This window comes from Stegostoma tigrinum, chromosome 10 (assembly GCF_030684315.1).
Source record: "Stegostoma tigrinum isolate sSteTig4 chromosome 10, sSteTig4.hap1, whole genome shotgun sequence".
Classification (NCBI taxonomy): Eukaryota; Metazoa; Chordata; class Chondrichthyes; order Orectolobiformes; family Stegostomatidae; genus Stegostoma; species Stegostoma tigrinum.
This window is the reverse complement of record NC_081363.1, coordinates 48,116,907-48,135,248: the sequence shown is the minus strand read 5'-3', so window position 1 is coordinate 48,135,248 and position 18,342 is coordinate 48,116,907. Positions and strand designations below refer to the sequence as shown.

At 41.6% G+C, this 18,342-nt stretch overlaps 1 protein-coding gene across 4 annotated transcripts in view; it reads right to left on the bottom strand.

Moving 5' to 3' along the window:
- The window catches only part of ktn1 (kinectin 1), a 130,221-nt gene that overhangs the window by 64,109 nt on the left and 47,770 nt on the right, over positions 1-18,342 (bottom strand). For all 4 annotated transcript variants that reach the window (XM_048537215.2, XM_048537218.2, XM_048537219.2 and 1 more), the window contains 5 exons: positions 11,428-11,539; positions 6,760-6,947; positions 5,783-5,851; positions 4,117-4,154; positions 963-1,053 (listed from right to left, as the gene is read on the bottom strand). In XM_048537215.2, coding sequence (XP_048393172.2) covers positions 963-1,053; positions 4,117-4,154; positions 5,783-5,851; positions 6,760-6,947; positions 11,428-11,539 — 498 coding nt within the window. The remainder of the gene's footprint in view (positions 1-962; positions 1,054-4,116; positions 4,155-5,782; positions 5,852-6,759; positions 6,948-11,427; positions 11,540-18,342) is intronic.

Sequence of the window (18,342 nt, the reverse complement as noted above, 5' to 3'; positions counted from 1 at the left end):
AGCCTCACAGAGTATTGCACTTAATTCTGATCACCACATTGAAGGAAAGTTGTGAAGGCTTTGGAGAGGGTGCAGAGACGTTTACCAGGGCGCAGCCTGGATTAGAGGGTATCAGCTACAAGGAGAGGCGAGAAAGAAAGAGTCAGGTTTTCTCTGGAGCAGCAGAGCCAGGAGGAGTTTTGACAGGAGTCTATAAAATTATGAGATGCATAGATAGGGTTGATAGTCAGAATTTTTTGCCCCCGAGCTGAAATGTCTAAAGCCAGGGCGCATGCATTTAAAGGTAGATGGGAAAATTCAAAAGAGACTTGAAGCAAGTTTCCCTTTTAAACATACCAAGTGGTAGGAGTGTATCTGCTGGGGCAGGGGCAGAGGCAGAGGCAGATACGTTGGGGCATTTTAGATACTTTGGAGAAAAATCACATGAATGTTCAAGGAATGGAGGGATATGGGCCAAGGACAGGCAAAAAGGGATTTAGTTTAATTTGGCTTCATTCTCAGCATAACATGGTGGGCCGAAGGGCCCATTCCTGCACTGTACACAGCTCTACATTGTAGATCATCTCAGGAATTGAGCCATTGCTAGTGGTGTTACTCTGCATCACAAATCAGTCGCCCAGCTAACTGATCTAACGGACTCCTGAAATATTCAGAAAATCGGCCAGTTGGTGCAGGTAGTCGGACAGCTGCTTGGCAGCGTGGAGTGATGCCAATAGTTTAGGTTCAATTCTTGCACTGGCAGAGGTTACTATAAAAGACTCATCATTACTACCAAATTCCCCCACCCAAGAAGCAGGACGAAAAGTTTAGGACACCATTTATTCAGATGGCATGATTTTAAAGCAATGATCATTCTCATTTAAAATGAAAAATCTGAACATACTTGACAAATCAACACAGCTGAAAATTCACAAACTACACTTCAAAAATAGTTCTACACTCTTTAAAAGGAAACTATTTACCTGTATGTCCTGTTCTTTGCTTGTTAGACAATGACGTCTATCTTCCAAAGATTCCTCCATCAACTTTATTTGCTTGTCTTGCTCCCCAATCCTTCAAATTGAAGGGAATTATGTTAATTAAGCATTCAAGGTGCTACATTATCCTCATTATCTCACCAATGGCCAAATGTGTGGGCTTGAATTACTTTACAGGCCTTGCATTAAAGTAAACCAAAGGCCCAGAACAATTAAAGACAGAGTTAAAACAACAAGCACATCCAGGTTAATCTTTCCTTTTATCCTCCAAGGTGCTGACGTGTGCCTCTGGGCCCAAGATATTTAGTGCCCTCTGTCCCTCATCAGCATTCTCCAGATTAACAAAACGTAAAGAGACCTGTCTGGATAGGTTATGACAAAAACGACATGAACCCAGGCCTTCAGGCAAAGGAGCAGGGACACTCCCATAACACAAGACCCCTTAAATAGTTTTCAAAACTGACTGTTCCAGAAAGATCACAATCAATCCTACCTGCCTCTCAAACATCCACTCCAGTAGTCACTTTGTCCTTTGTAACCATAGTAGTTGTTTCCTTGGTCTGTGGGGCCAGGTTAGGTGTCAGAATGTACTAATTCAGGCTAGCTTTTAATGCCCAAATCACTACTCTAGCCAAAAGCCAATTTTAGCTTACAAATAAATAGCAGGCCAGTACAGCCAAGCAACAAGCAGCAAAAGATTAGCAAAGTAATAATTGGAAATGCATATGGAAAAGCAGTCAGTCAAAAAAGGTGAGCAATGGTGAGCAACAAGTTTACATTTTATGATAATAAAATGTGAGGCTGGATGAACACAGCAGGCCAAGCAGCATCTCAGGAGCACAAAAGCTGACGTTTCGGGCCTAGACCCTTCATCAGAGAGGGGGATGGGGGGAGGGAACTGGAATAAATAGGGAGAGAGGGGGAGGCGGACCGAAGATGGAGAGCAAAGAAGATAGGTGGAGAGGGTGTAGGTGGGGAGGTAGGGAGGGGATAGGTCAGTCCAGGGAAGACGGACAGGTCAAGGAGGTGGGATGAGGTTAGTAGGTAGCTGGGGGTGCGGCTGGGGGTGGGAGGAAGGGATGGGTGAGAGGAAGAACCAGTTAGGGAGGCAGAGACAGGTTGGACTGGTTTTGGGATGCAGTGGGTGGGGGGGAAGAGCTGGGCTGGTTGTGTGGTGCAGTGGGGGGAGGGGATGAACTGGGCTGGTTTAGGGATGCAGTGGGGGAAGGGGAGATTTTGAAACTGGTGAAGTCCACATTGATACCATATGGCTGCAGGGTTCCCAGGCGGAATATGAGTTGCTGTTCCTGCAACCTTCGGGTGGCATCATTGTGGCAGTGCAGGAGGCCCATGATGGACATGTCATCAAGAGAATGGGAGGGGGAGTGGAAATGGTTTGCGACTGGGAGGTGCAGTTGTTTGTTGCGAACTGAGCGGAGGTGTTCTGCAAAGCGGTCCCCAAGCCTCCGCTTGGTTTCCCCAATGTAGAGAAAGCCGCACCGGGTACAGTGGAAGCAGTATACCACATTGGCAGATGTGCAGGTGAACCTCTGCTTAATGTGGAATGTCATCTTGGGGCCTGGGATGGGGGTGAGGGAGGAGGTGTGGGGACAAGTGTAGCATTTCCTGCGGTTGCAGGGGAAGGTGCCGGGTGTGGTGGGGTTGGAGGGCAGTGTGGAGCGAACAAGGGAGTCACGGAGAGAGTGGTCTCTCCAGAAAGCAGACAGGGGTGGGGATGGAAAAATGTCTTGGGTGGTGGGGTCGGATTGTAAATGGCGGAAGTGTCGGAGGATAATGCGTTGTATCCGGAGGTTGGTAGGGTGGTGTGTGAGAACGAGGGGGATCCTCTTGGGGCGGTTGTGGCGGGGGCGGGGTGTGAGGGATGTGTCGCGGGAAATGCGGGAGACGCGGTCAAGGGCGTTCTCAATCACCGTGGGGGGGAAGTTGCGGTCCTTAAAGAACTTGGACATCTGGGATGTGCGGGAGTGGAATGTCTTATCGTGGGAGCAGATGCGGCGGAGGCGGAGGAATTGGGAATAGGGGATGGAGTTTTTGCAGGAGGGAACCGCCTGGGAACCCTGCAGCCATATGGTATCAATGTGGACTTCACCAGTTTCAAAATCTCCCCTTCCCCCACTGCATCCCTAAACCAGCCCAGTTCATCCCCTCCCCCCACTGCACCACACAACCAGCCCAGCTCTTCCCCCCCACCCACTGCATCCCAAAACCAGTCCAACCTGTCTCTGCCTCCCTAACCGGTTCTTCCTCTCACCCATCCCTTCCTCCCACCCCCAGCCGCACCCCCAGCTACCTACTAACTTCATCCCACCTCCTTGACCTGTCCGTCTTCCCTGGACTGACCTATCCCCTCCCTACCTCCCCACCTACACCCTCTCCACCTATCTTCTTTGCTCTCCATCTTCGGTCCGCCTCCCCCTCTCTCCCTATTTATTCCAGTTCCCTCCCCCCCATCCCCCTCTCTGATGAAGGGTCTAGGCCCGAAACGTCAGCTTTTGTGCTCCTGAGATGCTGCTTGGCCTGCTGTGTTCATCCAGCCTCACATTTTATTATCTTGGAATCTCCAGCATCTGCAGTTCCCATTATCTCAGTTTACATTTTATGCTTCTTTTAACACACAAACATCCAAGATTCAGGATAGGTGTTTGCAAGGACAGCAATTTTATTCAAGTGCGTGTGACAGGTTAGCTTTTAAATCCTTGGGGAGCAGTTAAACCACAGACTAGAATGGGGCAGGCATGTACACTAATGGCCACGTTTATTTAACTGTTACCCTTCCCAATTCCTAGTTAATTAGTTGTGCTGGTGAAAAAGAGGAAAGATCAAGTAGAGGCCCCATTTGATATTACTACAATTCCTGAAATGCCAAACATCAAATGAGAGACATTTCAAATTGAAGGGTGGACAGAACTGCACTCGCCATTGGTGATGCAGCTTCCTACAGAAAGTGTGAAGTTGCACGACCCTGTTCATTTCAGCCTTTCCTGCTGACCTCATTGTCAGTTCTATTCAACTTGAGCAAGGTCCTCTATGACTGAAAGGTCAGTTGTGTATTTTATTCCAAAAATAAAGCAGCAAGTAGGATACTAACCAATCCAAGGACTATTTAAATTTGACTTACTTTTTCTTCAACTCATCCACTACACACGCGGCAGAAGCCTACAATGTAAAACAAAATGAAGGAAGATGCATAATTTGACAAACTGCAGTTTTCCAGATTGTAGCCAAAAATGAGTATATTAGAAACATGAAATTCATTTTGGATATTGATCAGGTTTTCTGCAGAATATATCAAAAGATACAAGATGCATTAATACGTACACAGACATTGTTATATAAATGGCTTAAGATTAACAAAAAAGTTGTATTACTCAAAAAGGTACTTCACAGAACATAGTTTGGAGTCTGTAATAGCTAAGCAGAAATTTAAGCACTTCCAACTGAAACAAATATAATACCAAAGTAGAGTCCAATCACCATATAGAGAACAAATTTATTTTCTCTGCATTTGATGCAAAAAATTCAGATTAAAGCTGATGATCCCAGAATTTACAACAGTTCTTCCAGTTTTTTCCCCTTAAACTAAGATGTACATCATTTTTACTTGCAAAATGAGCACTTGTTAAATGCTGTCACTACTTTTTTAAAAATCCATAACCATGGATTATCTGCCCCCACAATCGCAATTAAACACACTATCACAGATTTTACTCCAGTAAAAATGTCCATTAACATCCATACTGCATAATTTTATTGAATGACATATCAGTGGCAGAGTATACAAGTGTGGAGGCAAAGTAAAGTAGTTTTGCTACCTTTCAACAGCTACATCCACAGGCTCTTTTAGCACAATTGCATTGCAACTAAAAACAAAAGACCAAATAACCAACATAACAAAGTTTGGGGCTGGATGAGCACAGCACAAAAGCTGATGTTTCAGGCCTCGACCCTTCATCAGAAAAGCTAGGCCTGAAACGTCAGCTTTTGTGCTCCTAAGATGCTGCTCGGCCTGCTGTGTTCATCCAGCCCCGCACTGTGTTATCTTGGATTCTCCAGCATCTGCAGTTCCCATTATCTCTGACCAAATAGCCAACTTCTGTATCTTAGTGAGGATTATGAACAAAATAGCAAACTTTGGCTGATTTTATTTTCATAGCTCCCCTAAGTAGTGCAACATGTTTGGAGTGTACAAGCCCTAACAGAAGTTAGGTTAAATCAAACTGACTGCAAATATGGCAATGCTGTTCAGTTTTTAAAACTAGTCTTTCTAAATATTAAAATGATTGTTGAAGCTGGAAATCCGAAACAAACAGGAGTAACTCAACAGCTCTCATAGCATCTTGGAGAGAGAAAAACAGTTGATGTTGAATCTGGTATAACTTCTTCAGACCGAAAATAGGCATTGGAACAGGCATTTTTCTCCTAACACTTTTGACCAGAGGCAGAGAGGGAACAATGGGACAGATGCTGTAAAGATCCAATGCAAAAAGACAAGTCAGATGTTAACTGTGATGCAATACCAAAAAGAGATAAAACTGGTGTAAATTCAAGTTGGAAAGGGATAGAATAGGAAAACCCCTTGCTCCTCCTCCACTAATCAGAAGGTATTTGGGAAAATAAAAACATTTTCCAAAACCTTGCATTTCTAAACAGAAATCATACTTGACTCAACAAGAATTCTCTAATTTAGCCTACATTTAAGTTTTCCTCAAAAAGAATAAGTTTTGAAAAATGCACATTTTTAAAATCTCAAGTTGAAATTGATAGCTTCAAAAATGTTACAATACCTGTGATGTCACTTGTGCATGAAGATTTTGCATCTGAGCATTCATAGCTTGTTTCTGTTCCAGAAGGTCCTTTTATTTCAAGCGAACAGCCAAAAAGAGTGGAAAAAATGTCATAAAAGCAGTACCAAAATGTTTGAAATTAATGTATACACAGCAGCTTTAAAAAAAATGCCTCTCAATGTAATGTTTACATTGTTCCAATCAACATTTGCTAATTATGATTCTATTTTCAGTAATTTATATGGCTCCACTTGTACTTTTCTAACCTACTTCAACATCCAATAATCTTTAAAAGCCATGACTCTGTTAGATTAAGTAAGCGTTTTTGCTCAGGAAAGACAGAAGCTTTTGCATCAGTTAGTGAAGATAAAATTAACTCTAGTAATTGGAGAAAGAAAACATGAAAGTAAGTTTGTGGGGGCGGGGGGAGAAGGTGAGTGGTCATTTGTGTATGGGAGGAGTGGGGAGTCGTATTGGGTTATTAGAAAAGAGGAGGAGGAGGAAGTCCAAAAAAGGTTAGAATCCATACTGGACCATTCCTCCCCAAAAGGCACCAAATAACCCTTGGCCTCTGGCAATACTGTGCCGCTTGTTAAGACTGATTCACATTTCAATTCTTCTCTTGTCCAACTGAAATAGCAAGTGTTATACCACAAGAGCAATTATTTAGAACCCTCCACAATGATAAAATCTGTCAATGCACATTGACCATACAAAAAAAAATTTCTAAAATTGCATTGACTAGATAGAGAATCTATAAGACAGGATGCAGTAAAATTCACTGCTTAAGTTGGGTCAGTTACAAAAAAAAACAAAATCTGCATGCTGAATTCTCTCCTTGGGCAGTAGGGGATGATGTGGTACAAGAGAGAGAGACACACACACACACACACACACACACACACACAGAGACAATACACAAATCTGAGCATCAACCTCTATGCAGTTTTGTCACTTAAATCCATGACTACCAATACCTGCACTTGTTTCTTCAGGGTCTCATCTGCAGTAGCTCGCTTTTGTTCTGCGGTTACCAGCTGCATAATCTTTTGTTCTAGTTGTTGTTTGGACACCATGGTATCAGTTAATTTACTATGCAAGCTCTGGATCTCTTTGGTTTTACTGCCAATTTCATTTTCAGCAACTAGAAGTTTATTTTGTAAATCTAAAGAAAATATTACGATAAAGTCACAATCAATAAAGACAAGACACTTTTGTTCATGCTTGTAAAGAACTAATCACTTTCTCTCATTATCTCCAGTGTTGCGAGACTGTTAAGTTAGATGCCCAGTTTAAATATCAGCACACATTTTGTAAAATGAAGTAGATGCTCTCCACAATTGTTTAGTTCACTAACATGGTCATAAGCATAGCTTTGACTGTTTATCTTGTAGAACTCCATATGTTACAACAGTCAGTTACTGTCACCCAATGATAACTGGTGCAATTTAGCATTTTCAGGTACACAAAACCAACAGTGCAGATTCTGTCGCAAGAGAATCTTCAATTGACTTGAACAAATTACACCACCTGCATGTACTTGCCTAGAAATCAAGATAATTGCTGCCTCATTTGCCATGGTCCTCCAAAAATGTAACTTTACCAGAATTTTGGAATGTGACAGCATTTAAATACATTAGGAGTAAAAAAAAATGTGCTTTTTAAATACCAATATAAACCACACTCAAAAGTAGTGCCATCTGTTCATTCAACTTTACATAACTTGTCTCGTCCTAGATTCAGTACAGAAGAGACCCTCTGACCCATCAAGTCTGTACCACCACAAATACACTGCTACCTACACTGCGTTCTAATGTTCCACACTAAACCCATGGCCTTGAAAGTGCTCATTCAAATACATTTTAAATGGTTGGGAGGTTTCCCACCTCAACTAATCTCCCATGCACAGCAATCGACACACCTCACATGCCCAGTGACCGTCCGGGCTCAAAAAACATCCCAACCCGAAACATCTACTTTCTGCTCCTCTGATGGTGCCTGGCCTGTTGCGTTCCTCCAGCTCCACACCATTATCTACTTCCTCAAAGCCTCCTGCGTTTCACTTGAATTATGCCCCTTTTGTTCTTGACCCTTCAACCAAGGAGAACAGCTGTCTACTAACTTTGTTCATAACCCTCACAAATGTTATACACCTCAAATCAGGTTCCCCACCTAATCTTTTCTGCTGCAAAGAAAACAACTCTAGTTTTATTCAGTGTCTCCCCAGGCAACATCCTGTGAATCTCTTCTACACACTCTCCAGTGCAATCATGTTCTTTCTATGCTATGGGGACGAGAACTGTACACAGTATTCCAGGTATAATGGGAACTGCAGATGCTGGAGAATTCCAAGATAATAAAATGTGAGGCTGGATGAACACAGCAGGCCAAGCAGCATATCAGGAGCACAAAAGCTGACGTTTCGGGCCTAGACCCATCAGAGAGGTCTGATGAAGGGTCTAGGCCCGAAACGTCAGCTTTTGTGCTCCTGAGATGCTGCTTGGCCTGCTGTGTTCATCCAGCCTCATTTTATTATCACAGTATTCCAGGTGCAGTCTAACCAAAGTTCAGTATAGCTCCAAAATAACAACTGCTCTTATAACCTAATCTACAAGACATATTTTAAAACCTCTAAAGGCACATAGCAAATCCATTTTTTTTTAAATCAGCACCAAGTCTCATTCCTTCATATTTTCATTTATCTCTAGCAATAACATTTAAACAGAAAAATACCCTTCCTTCACCTCCTGTCTCAGCCCATACTTCATTTTTGTCACTTGCTTGTTCTGTGCATGACTTTGCACTGGAGTTCAGTCTAACACACACTTCCAAGGTTAGATTTTTCATGCTTTGTATAAAAACTGTTGCAATACAATTAGTTGAAGGCAGACATTTGCCCTGTTCACAAATCTCAAATTCCTGAAATATAGAGTGTACTCCAGCGCTATTTATGTTCATACAGAAAGCAAAAACAACACCACTAAGCATTAAACCTCTAGTCAGTAATAATAGTTTATAGTGTGCATAAGTTTGTATGTGCACCAATTGACTTGATTTGGACTAAGGAATTTAGAAAAAGGCAACACAAATTCTAAAGCGTGCACTGTGATCAAATTCATTATTCCAGACACCTATTGTACATCCTCTCTCAACGAACCTTGTCTAACATAACCTAGCAATGAGTTAGAGTTGACAACCCTGCTTAAAAGTTGGAATTGGGTACAATATTGTGTAATGGTGACAAGAGAATTATGATAACAAATGGACTAAGTGAAAGGAGGAGATTCACTCCTAACTGAAGAAAATTGGCTCATTTAACACTTGCAGGTCTTATCAGACAGACAGACACTTAGAGTCAGCAAGAAAAAAAATGCCCAAAAGCCTATGTTTTGTAACTCAGAAATCCTTTCGCGGACAAACATTCACTAGAATTTGCAAAAGTCTATATGCAAAGAGAACTAAGTGTCTTGTATGTACTGCACAAAAGGAACAAAGAAAATTGGCAATGCAAGGACTTCTTCAGAAGTGCAATTCAACTCTCTCAGTATTTGCTGCTCTGAGATTGCTGAGCCATACAAGAAAACAGGATTTGGTGAGCAGTTTTACAAAAGCCTTATTTTTGCCAAGTTTGGTAACACTGCTTTTCTCAGGTAAAGAGTAAACCAAAATCAAGATGCTTCATGGAAGAGAGATTTTGAATACTAAAACAAATTAAAATAACACTGACTAAAGGTTGTATTTGCTAGTTTAATATGAAACAAGGATAAAAAGTGTTTAAATATTTTTTTAAAAAGTAGAAATCTCAAAAGACATCAGCAATTTTTAGAATCCATCAGCCAACAAGTGTAAATCGATAGCCAACAACTTGGTTTTGAACAGTCTGGCGAGTGTAGCTGGGTCAAAAGGATCAAAGACAGTAAAAATTATGCCATATCTAAACCGAGTGAAAAATAAAGTGCAATAGCAAATGTATCTGGTACAGGGCAGAGAAAAACCATAATTAAAACACAAACTTGACAAAAATATGGGAAGCCACTCAAATGTGCCAAAGGACTGAGGTACAAATCAAAATCATTTCTCCTACTTTATATACTCAGGTAAGTAACTGCATAGCCAATGCCCATCAAAAGAATTCATCCAAAAGCATCAAGTAAAAGTTACAGCAAACATCATTTTCAGCTAAAATATAGAACACAAGACACAAAGCAAAGTTATCACCGTAACCCTAAAATGGGCATCAGCCTCCTCAGGAAATACTGTGATTGCATCGAGAGGTGCCAAGGGTGACAGAAGCTTGCTATCAGGCTTCTGTGTGTTTAAGCATGTGTTTTTCTCACCACCCTCTACCATATTTGTTTCTGATATGTTTTATAATTTTTTTTGTTTTAAATTTGATTTTTATATATGGCTTTTTTAAAGTCTTTGTAAGCTGCTGAGTTTCACAGGGATTCTGCCTGGAATGGAGCATCTCAACCATAAGAGAGACTGGATAAGCTTGGGTTGTTTTCTTTGGAACAGAGAAAAGGCCTTACCAAAGCATACAAGGTTGAGTGGCATGGACAGGGTGAATAGGCAGCTCAGAGATATGAGAATTGCGAATGCCAAAGTCAGAGATAACAGTGTGGAGCTGGAGGAACACAGCAGGCCAAGCAGCAGAGGAGCAGGGAAGCTGACGCTTCAGGTCAGGATCCTTCTTCAGAAATGGGAGACAGGTAAGGGAGCTTTGAGATAAAGAGAGGCGGGGTAGTTTTAGCAGTTCAGATGCTTGATGAGTTGAAGGACCTCTTCTGTATGATTTTGGGATGCACTGGAAAGGTTAAACGTACACAACATTGTTTCCCAGGCAGTTCAGTCTATGACCAACTCAACACTGCAAAAAAATTCCAAATCCATTAGATTAGACTCCCTACAGTGTGGAAACAGGCTCTTGGGCCCAACAAGCCCACACCGTCGCTTGAAGCATCCCACCCAGACCCATCCCCCTATAACCCACACCTCTGAACACAACAGGCAATTTGGCATGGCCGATCTACCTAGCCTGCACATCTTTGGACTGTGGGAGGAAACCAGAGCACCCAGAGGAAACCCATGCAGACATGGGGAGAATGTGCAAACTCCACACAGAAAGACAGTCGCCTGAGGCTGGAATCGAACCTGGTCCCTGGCGCTGTGAGGCTGCAGCACTAACCAGTGAACCACCATGCTGCCCATCACTGCCACCCATTAGGCTGAATAGTATATGGCCATCACCACCATCCAAAAGGAAGCAGTGGGGTACCTACATAAAAGGACTTCTTTACCTCACACAGTTGAAAGGCTAACTCCATAATGCAATGTGCACAATGGAACAGACTGCCATGGTAAATTTCTACTGCCCAGAAGAAAGTTCTGTAGCAGCCACATTTCTGATGCACATCCTACACAGAGTGGATGTGTGCAAACAGATGATCAGTCAGTTCTACTGTTCAACTTCATGATAAATCAACCGACTACGTACATGTATTCCTTGATCAACGATACACTAAGCAATGATTAACCAGAGAACTGCATCTTGCAAATTTGCTTAAGCAAAAGAGAACAGCTGGGATGAAAGCAACTTTTTAAATAAATTTTACAGAAGATGATCAAACATCTGTTTTGATTACCTTGTTTTGCACCCTGAACGTCTGTTAGCCGTTTCTCATGCTCTGTAGTTATGTTCCTGAGAAATTTCTGCATGTCCTCTTGTCTCCTTTCAACTTCTTCCTGCAACTGAGTCTGTCAATAAAAGCAAAAGCCACCAATTTAAGAACAAACAAAAACATGCCTTCTGCGACGTACAAATTTGAAACAAAGCAAACACATTGCATGACACAGCAAACGCAAGTTAGAGAAATGATAAACATCTACGTAACTATCAGCCAGTGATGTGAATGGTCAAACTCATAACTCATTTGTCCTGCTCCTCAGCACAATATTCAACTTAATCCACAAAACAAGAGTTTAGGATAGGCTTACTAAAGTTTGTTTAAGTCAGTGATTGATTTTAAACATTTTCCGAAAGTTCCAAACAAAAAAGGAGCAGAAACAAGGCAAGTGAGAAAGTCATCACCACGGGAAATGACAAACTATGCCAGGAAGGGATCAAGTACATATTTAAGCATCAAAATCAACAAGGCAAGTCAAGTTTACCAAAAAAAAACCAACAAAAGGATAAAACTAGAGACTCTGACTGCATGTGGCATGCAGCACAATCCAGCTGAACTGATAGTGTAAGTGATAGTACATTAAAAGTGCAGCTATTACATAAACATGGCAGTAGGATAATAAGTGGGGACTTGAAATACAGAAGATTCACAACATTTAGCAAAGAGAGGAAGTGAAGAATTAACGATGGTACTAACACAATATAGTGGCGAGGGCAGAGTGGTGAATGATCTGTATAGACTCAAAGTATTCAATAAGGTTTCACATGGTAGCAAGGTTAGATCACATGGAATATAGGAGGACTAGCCATTTGGCTACAGAACTGACTCGAAGACTGAAGATAGAGGGTGATGATGGAGGGTTCCTTTTCAGACTAGAGGCCTGTGACCATTGGTGTGCCACAAAGACAGCTGCTGTGTCTATGATTTTGTCATTTATATAAAGTTATTTGGATGTGAAAATGGGAGATATGGTTAGAAAGTTTGCAAATGACACCAAATTGGTGGTGTAGTGGACAACCAAGAAGGTTACCTCAGAACAACGAATTTTGATGAGATGGGCTGATGGTCTGAGCAGTGGCAGATGGAGTTTAATTTAGATAAATGCGAGGTGCTGCTTTTTGCAAAAGGCAAACTAGGATAGGACATATACATTTCATGATAAAAAGTCCTGAGGAGTGTGCTAAACAAAGAGGTCTTGGAGTGCAGGTTCATAATTCATCAGAAGGTGGAGTCACTGGTAGACAAGATAGCAAAGTCAGCGTTCGGTATGCTCGCCTTTGTTGGCCAGCGCATTGAGTGTAGCAGTTGAGGGGTCAGGTTGCAGCTGTACAGGACATTAGTTAGGCCTCTATTGGAATAGTGTATGCAATTCTGGTCATCCTGATGTAGGAAGTATGTTGTGAAACTTGAAAAGGGTTCAGAAAAGATTCACAAGGGATGTGCCACAGAGAAGATGAATAGGCTATTTTCCATGGAGTGTTGGAGGCTGAGGAGGGACCTAAGAGGTTTATAAATTCATGAGGGACACGGATAGCATAAAGAGCCAAGACCTTCTCCCTAGCCCCAAACTAGAAGGCATAGGTTTCAGGTGACGAAAGATTTCAAAGGGACCTAACAAGCAACTTTCTCACAGAGGGTAGTGTGTATACGGAATGAGCTGCCAGAGGAAGTTGAGGAGGCTGATACAACTACAAATACAACACTTAAAGGCATCTGGATGCGTATATGCACAGGAAAGATTGAGAGATATGGGCCAAATTCTGGCAAATGGAACCAGATTTATGATATCTGGTTGACATGGACAAGTTGGGCTGAAGGGTCTGTTTCCACACTGTGCAGCTCTATCACTACCGCAATACAGTGTGATGCAGGTTCAAGAAACCAGGACGTATGCAAATTGTTTGGGTACAGATGAGAAAGGATCAAAGCAAGAATTTAATTTGTGGCTTTACATTCCCCATAATGTACCATGTGGTGTTAACTTTCCTTTTGGATTGTATCAGAAAAATGCATTGGGGATTTTAACCTACAGAGAGACTGGAGAAAAACAAAAAAAAAACCAGATGGGCAAAGGCAGCCTAGATGAGGAGTTCACAAAACGGCTTTCAGAACAGCGCACACTGGCAGCAGCTGGAGGGACAGCTAAGCAATGGACTCCTCTGTGTCCAGAATTCATTCGCGTTATCAGTCAGGCATCTTGCAGTGAAAAAAGGAAGAGTTTAACCCAGACTGCTTGCTTCCTGCCATGCTCTTGTTTGCCTTGTGTCGTGCTATGATTACCAATGCTGCCTTTACTATTTAAGTTGTTCTCATTAGCTTCTGTATTGTCCTCAACCTTCTTCCATCTGCCTACTGCTTTAGATCCCACTTCCCTGCCAGATTACTGTTAACCCTCCAGCAAATCTCCCTAACAAGATGTTGGGCCCCTTCCAGTTCAGGTGCAACTTATCCCTCTTGTGCGGGTCATCTCTATACCAAAGATCCCAATGATCCAAGAATCAGAATCCCTGTCCCCTGCACTAGCTCTTAAGCCATGCATTACTTTTTCCAAATTTTCCTACTCTCGGTAACACATAGCACCAGAAGTATCCCAGAAAACACTACCCTTGATGGACAAATATCAGGAAAATGGAGCACATTATAGGAGAATGTGCAACAGTACATTTTGGCAAAGATAATAAAAACAGCATTTAGACAGTGACAGATCTCAGCTGTGGTGCAAAGGGACCTGGGTGTTTACTACATGCATTTCAAAAGACTGCAGATACAAGTAGTAACTCAGCTGACAAAAATGTATGTTATTTATTTATTTATTGCAAGGGAAAGTGAATACATATAAACAAGGAGGCTACGCTTCAGGACTTAAATGAGACTACATCTAGAATACTGTTTACAGTACTGGCCTTTGTTTAAAAAAGGATGTAAGGCCTTGGAAGGAGTTCAGAAACATTGACAATAAATTGGAACAGGTGTATTACTTTGGAGGAAAGGCTGAACAAACTAGGCTCGGATGTGCTGATGATTAGAAGAGTAATAAGCTTGGCTGAAACACGACTCTAAAAGGAGTCTTGATGGGAGGGACATGGAAAGGATGATTCCTCTTGCAGGAGAATCTAGAATTAGGGATCGCTGTTTGAATACATGGATTACCCACTAGGGACATAACTACAAAATTCTGAGGATTGGGTGCCTTAGAAACAATGGCTACAGAGGCACAGATTATTGATCAACAAGGGGGTGAAACAGCATGTTAATATCTTTATCACAAGAGGATTTGATTAAAATTGCAAAGTCTTGCTTCTTGTATACAGAATATGGGCAAGTACATTCCCAAGTATTGCAGCAGTTCTAGCTCTCTAAGGAAGGAAATACTCGCCACAGAGTGCAGTTGCGGTTCACCAGACAGACTCACGCAATGGCAAGAATGTCTTAAAGAAATTGAGGAGCCCCTGCCTATATTTCTCTGCAGTTAAGAATAAGAGGTATTCACTTTGTTATATTTCTAAGATCCAGATACAGAGTATATCCATAAAGGATGTTTCGCTAGTTGTGTGATCTAGGATCGGGGGACAGTTTCAGAATAAAAGGCAAGTTGTTTTAGAACTGACATGAGGAACCTCTTCACTCAGAAGGTGGTTGTGTCTTGGAAATTTTTCCCAGAGGGCTCTGGAAGCTCAGTCATTAAGTTCAAGGTGAATTAATAAATTTGTTGTTATCAATGACTTCAAGGAGATAATACAGGAATATGACACTGACATTACTGTTCAGCCATGATTTAAACATGTCATCTAAGACCAGAGGAGCTGAATAATCCGTTCCTGCTCCTACGTTCATAGATCAAATGGAGAGGTAGTTAGAAATACAAAAGAAAACCAGCCATGATGGTGGAACAGGATCAAGGGATCAAGTGGTCTGCACCTGCTTTTAAGTTTTTAAGTTCATAATCATTCATGAAAGCAACTCAAGCAAAGATTTCTGGAACATTACCTACAAAAATCAAAGGGCAGGTGAGGAAGATTGAACAGGGATTAGCTTCAGGGAGGTATAAACTGGGTCTGTATTCATTAGACAAAGAATCAAGGAGAAAATTGATGCTGATGAAAATTACAACTTTCCTTAAAAATAAAAAAGGTAAAACCATGTAAAGTACACTTGTTCAGCAACTCAGTTAGAAGAGGTCATGAATTTCATGATAAGAAAAAAGTGTAAAGATATGCTTTACTCAGTGACATTATGACATGGAATGTGTCAGTTTTAATAATGGAAGCAGAAATCACATCAATTAAAAAAGTGGATCAATGTTTGGAGAAAGCAAACTACACATGGAATTCTGATAGGACAGGTTAAGTGAAGCTAAGTAAACGGCTCTTTGAAACAGTCAGTGGAGACAACAGGTTGAATGAGAACTTTATAAAAATGCCTGTGACAACCCTAAACCACTAAGTTTGCTAACTTCAAGTCAACACAAATTAACATAATAAAAATCTCCCAAGGAGCTGTGTAGGAGCTATGGATATTAAATCACTGACCAGAAGCTCAAGGAGGTATGGAAAATACAATGAAGCATACAAAAGCAATAAGATAATTGATTAGGGCTAGGCAGAACAAATTAAGAACATGCAAATAGAAAACAGTATGAGTAGGTTAGTAAAGTCAAATCACATGACATAAAAAAGGTTAACAGGCTGAGGGCCATAATGACATAATGTAATAGATTAGGCGGTATTAGTTGGTACTGCATTAGCAGGTACTAGGTGTACTGGAACAATGGAAGCACAGTATGATTAGGATTGTACCATCATGTGACATACAATCTCACAGTGAAGGCCATGATGACCTAATGTAATAGATGTGGTGGAGGGTAGGAGACCATTGTGGCACAAAATAATCTAAGTTGAAAAATCATTGTAGCAGAGATAATTCAGAAGACGAATACCTTAGAGAGATAACACTAATTAACACAACTGGTTGTGCTGATAACCTGAGAAAGAGCATGATAACTGAAAAGGGTATAAAAGATAACTAGCTCTGAGGATCGGGGGCGATCGGAAAACCATTTTCTGATTGTGACAGCTTTTGTTTGCAAATTAAAAAAAGCTTAACTTCTTGAAGAATTCTCTACATTGCCTGGTGATTCTCCACGACAGAGGCAGCCTTCCAATAAAGGAAAATTATCCAGTGACAATTTGTTTTTAAGTTCAAGTCACTGCTCAAATGGGAGACAAGTGAGAGTGAAGATAGGTACTTGGGGGAAGAGCACTTGCAGCAAATTAAGTTGACCAGTTTTACATCACCTCACATTTGTGCGCCGAGCCTGGGAAGAATCAGCAGCGAGCTGGAAGAGAGACGTCTAGGAGTAACGAAAGCAAAAATGACGGTTTCAGAAGCAGGTACGGGAACAATATTAAAGAGTTGGGAATAGGTCGTCTTGGTGATGGCTCTATTTTAGTCTATTTTAGTTTCACACTGTCAGACAGAGTTAGTTGCTCAAGAGTTTGGAGCGGGGATTGAAAACAAGTCCAGTCCTCACCAAATTTCATAAGAAGTTTCTGTCCATCCAGTATAAGATGTCAAATAAACACAGTCTGACAATGAAAGTGGCACACAGATAGCCAAGGTGATTAAGAGGGCATGTGGCATGCTTGCTTCATTGCCCAGGGCATGGAGTACAAGAGTTGACAAACCATTTGCAGTTATACAAAACCCTTTTAGGCCGCATTTGGAGTATTGTGCAGTTTTGATCACTGCACTACCAGAAGGATGTGGAAGCTCTGGAGAGAGTACAGAGAAGGCAGACCAGGATTTTGCCTGGTCTCCAGGGCATTAACTAAGAGGAAAGGTTAAAAAGACTAACATTGTTTTCATTGGAAAGACAGTGGCTGAGAGGAGACCTGATAGAGGTCTACAAATCTGAGAAGCACGTTGATAAAGTGAATAGTCAGAGGCTTTTCCCTGCTAGAATTGAACTTTCAATTACAGAGGGGCACAGGCTCATGAGGAGGGGGGGCAAAGGTTAAAGGGTAGTTTTTCATGCAGAGAGTGGTAGCAGCCTGGAAGCAGGCACATTGAAGGCATTTAAGAGGCAATTAAATGGATACATAAATAGGGAGGGAAGAGAGGGATATGGATTGAAAAACAGCAGGTTTGTTTTATGACATTAGGGTATGATGTTTGGCACAGGCTTGGAAGGCCAAAGGGCCTGTTCCTGTCCTGTAATTTTTCATTTGCTCATCATTTAGCAATGATGAAAAGTTGAGGGGGCATTTATGAAGAGGTTGAATCAGATGTTAAATCGGCATTCATTTGAAAACTACTGATACGCTTTGGACAATGTCATGGAGGGTCAACATTCAAATGGGAAAGAGGAGGAGGGGGCCAAGAACAGATTCTTCGAGGTAACAGAGCTGAAGCAGAACAAGACGGCATCACAAATGCTACTATTAGTTAAGAATGGAATCAGGTGACAGGTGAACAATAAATAGGTGCAAATGGAAGGTATGATGGGCACTGATTTCAGAGTCAGACACGAAGTAAAACCTATCACAGATCCACAGTTATCATTTGAGATTGTGGTAGGAGCCATTTTGACTGTGGCAGGAGTAGAAGCCTGAATCAGAGTTCCCAGCACTGGGTTCAGATAGAGATGAGGTGCAACATGCTGAAGTAAGAAGAATAATATTTTAGAAATAAGACAGTTGTTTGAAGGCACACCACAATAAAAAGTGAGTTTCTATGAAGCAAGGGAATGACAGCAGATTTAATGAGAGGAGTCAACACCTAAAGAATGCTGGCTGCTATGGGTGACCAACAAGGCAAACTAGGCGTTCAGCATTTTGTTGCCAGGGCCTGGTGGGTGGAGGTGGTAGGTCTCAC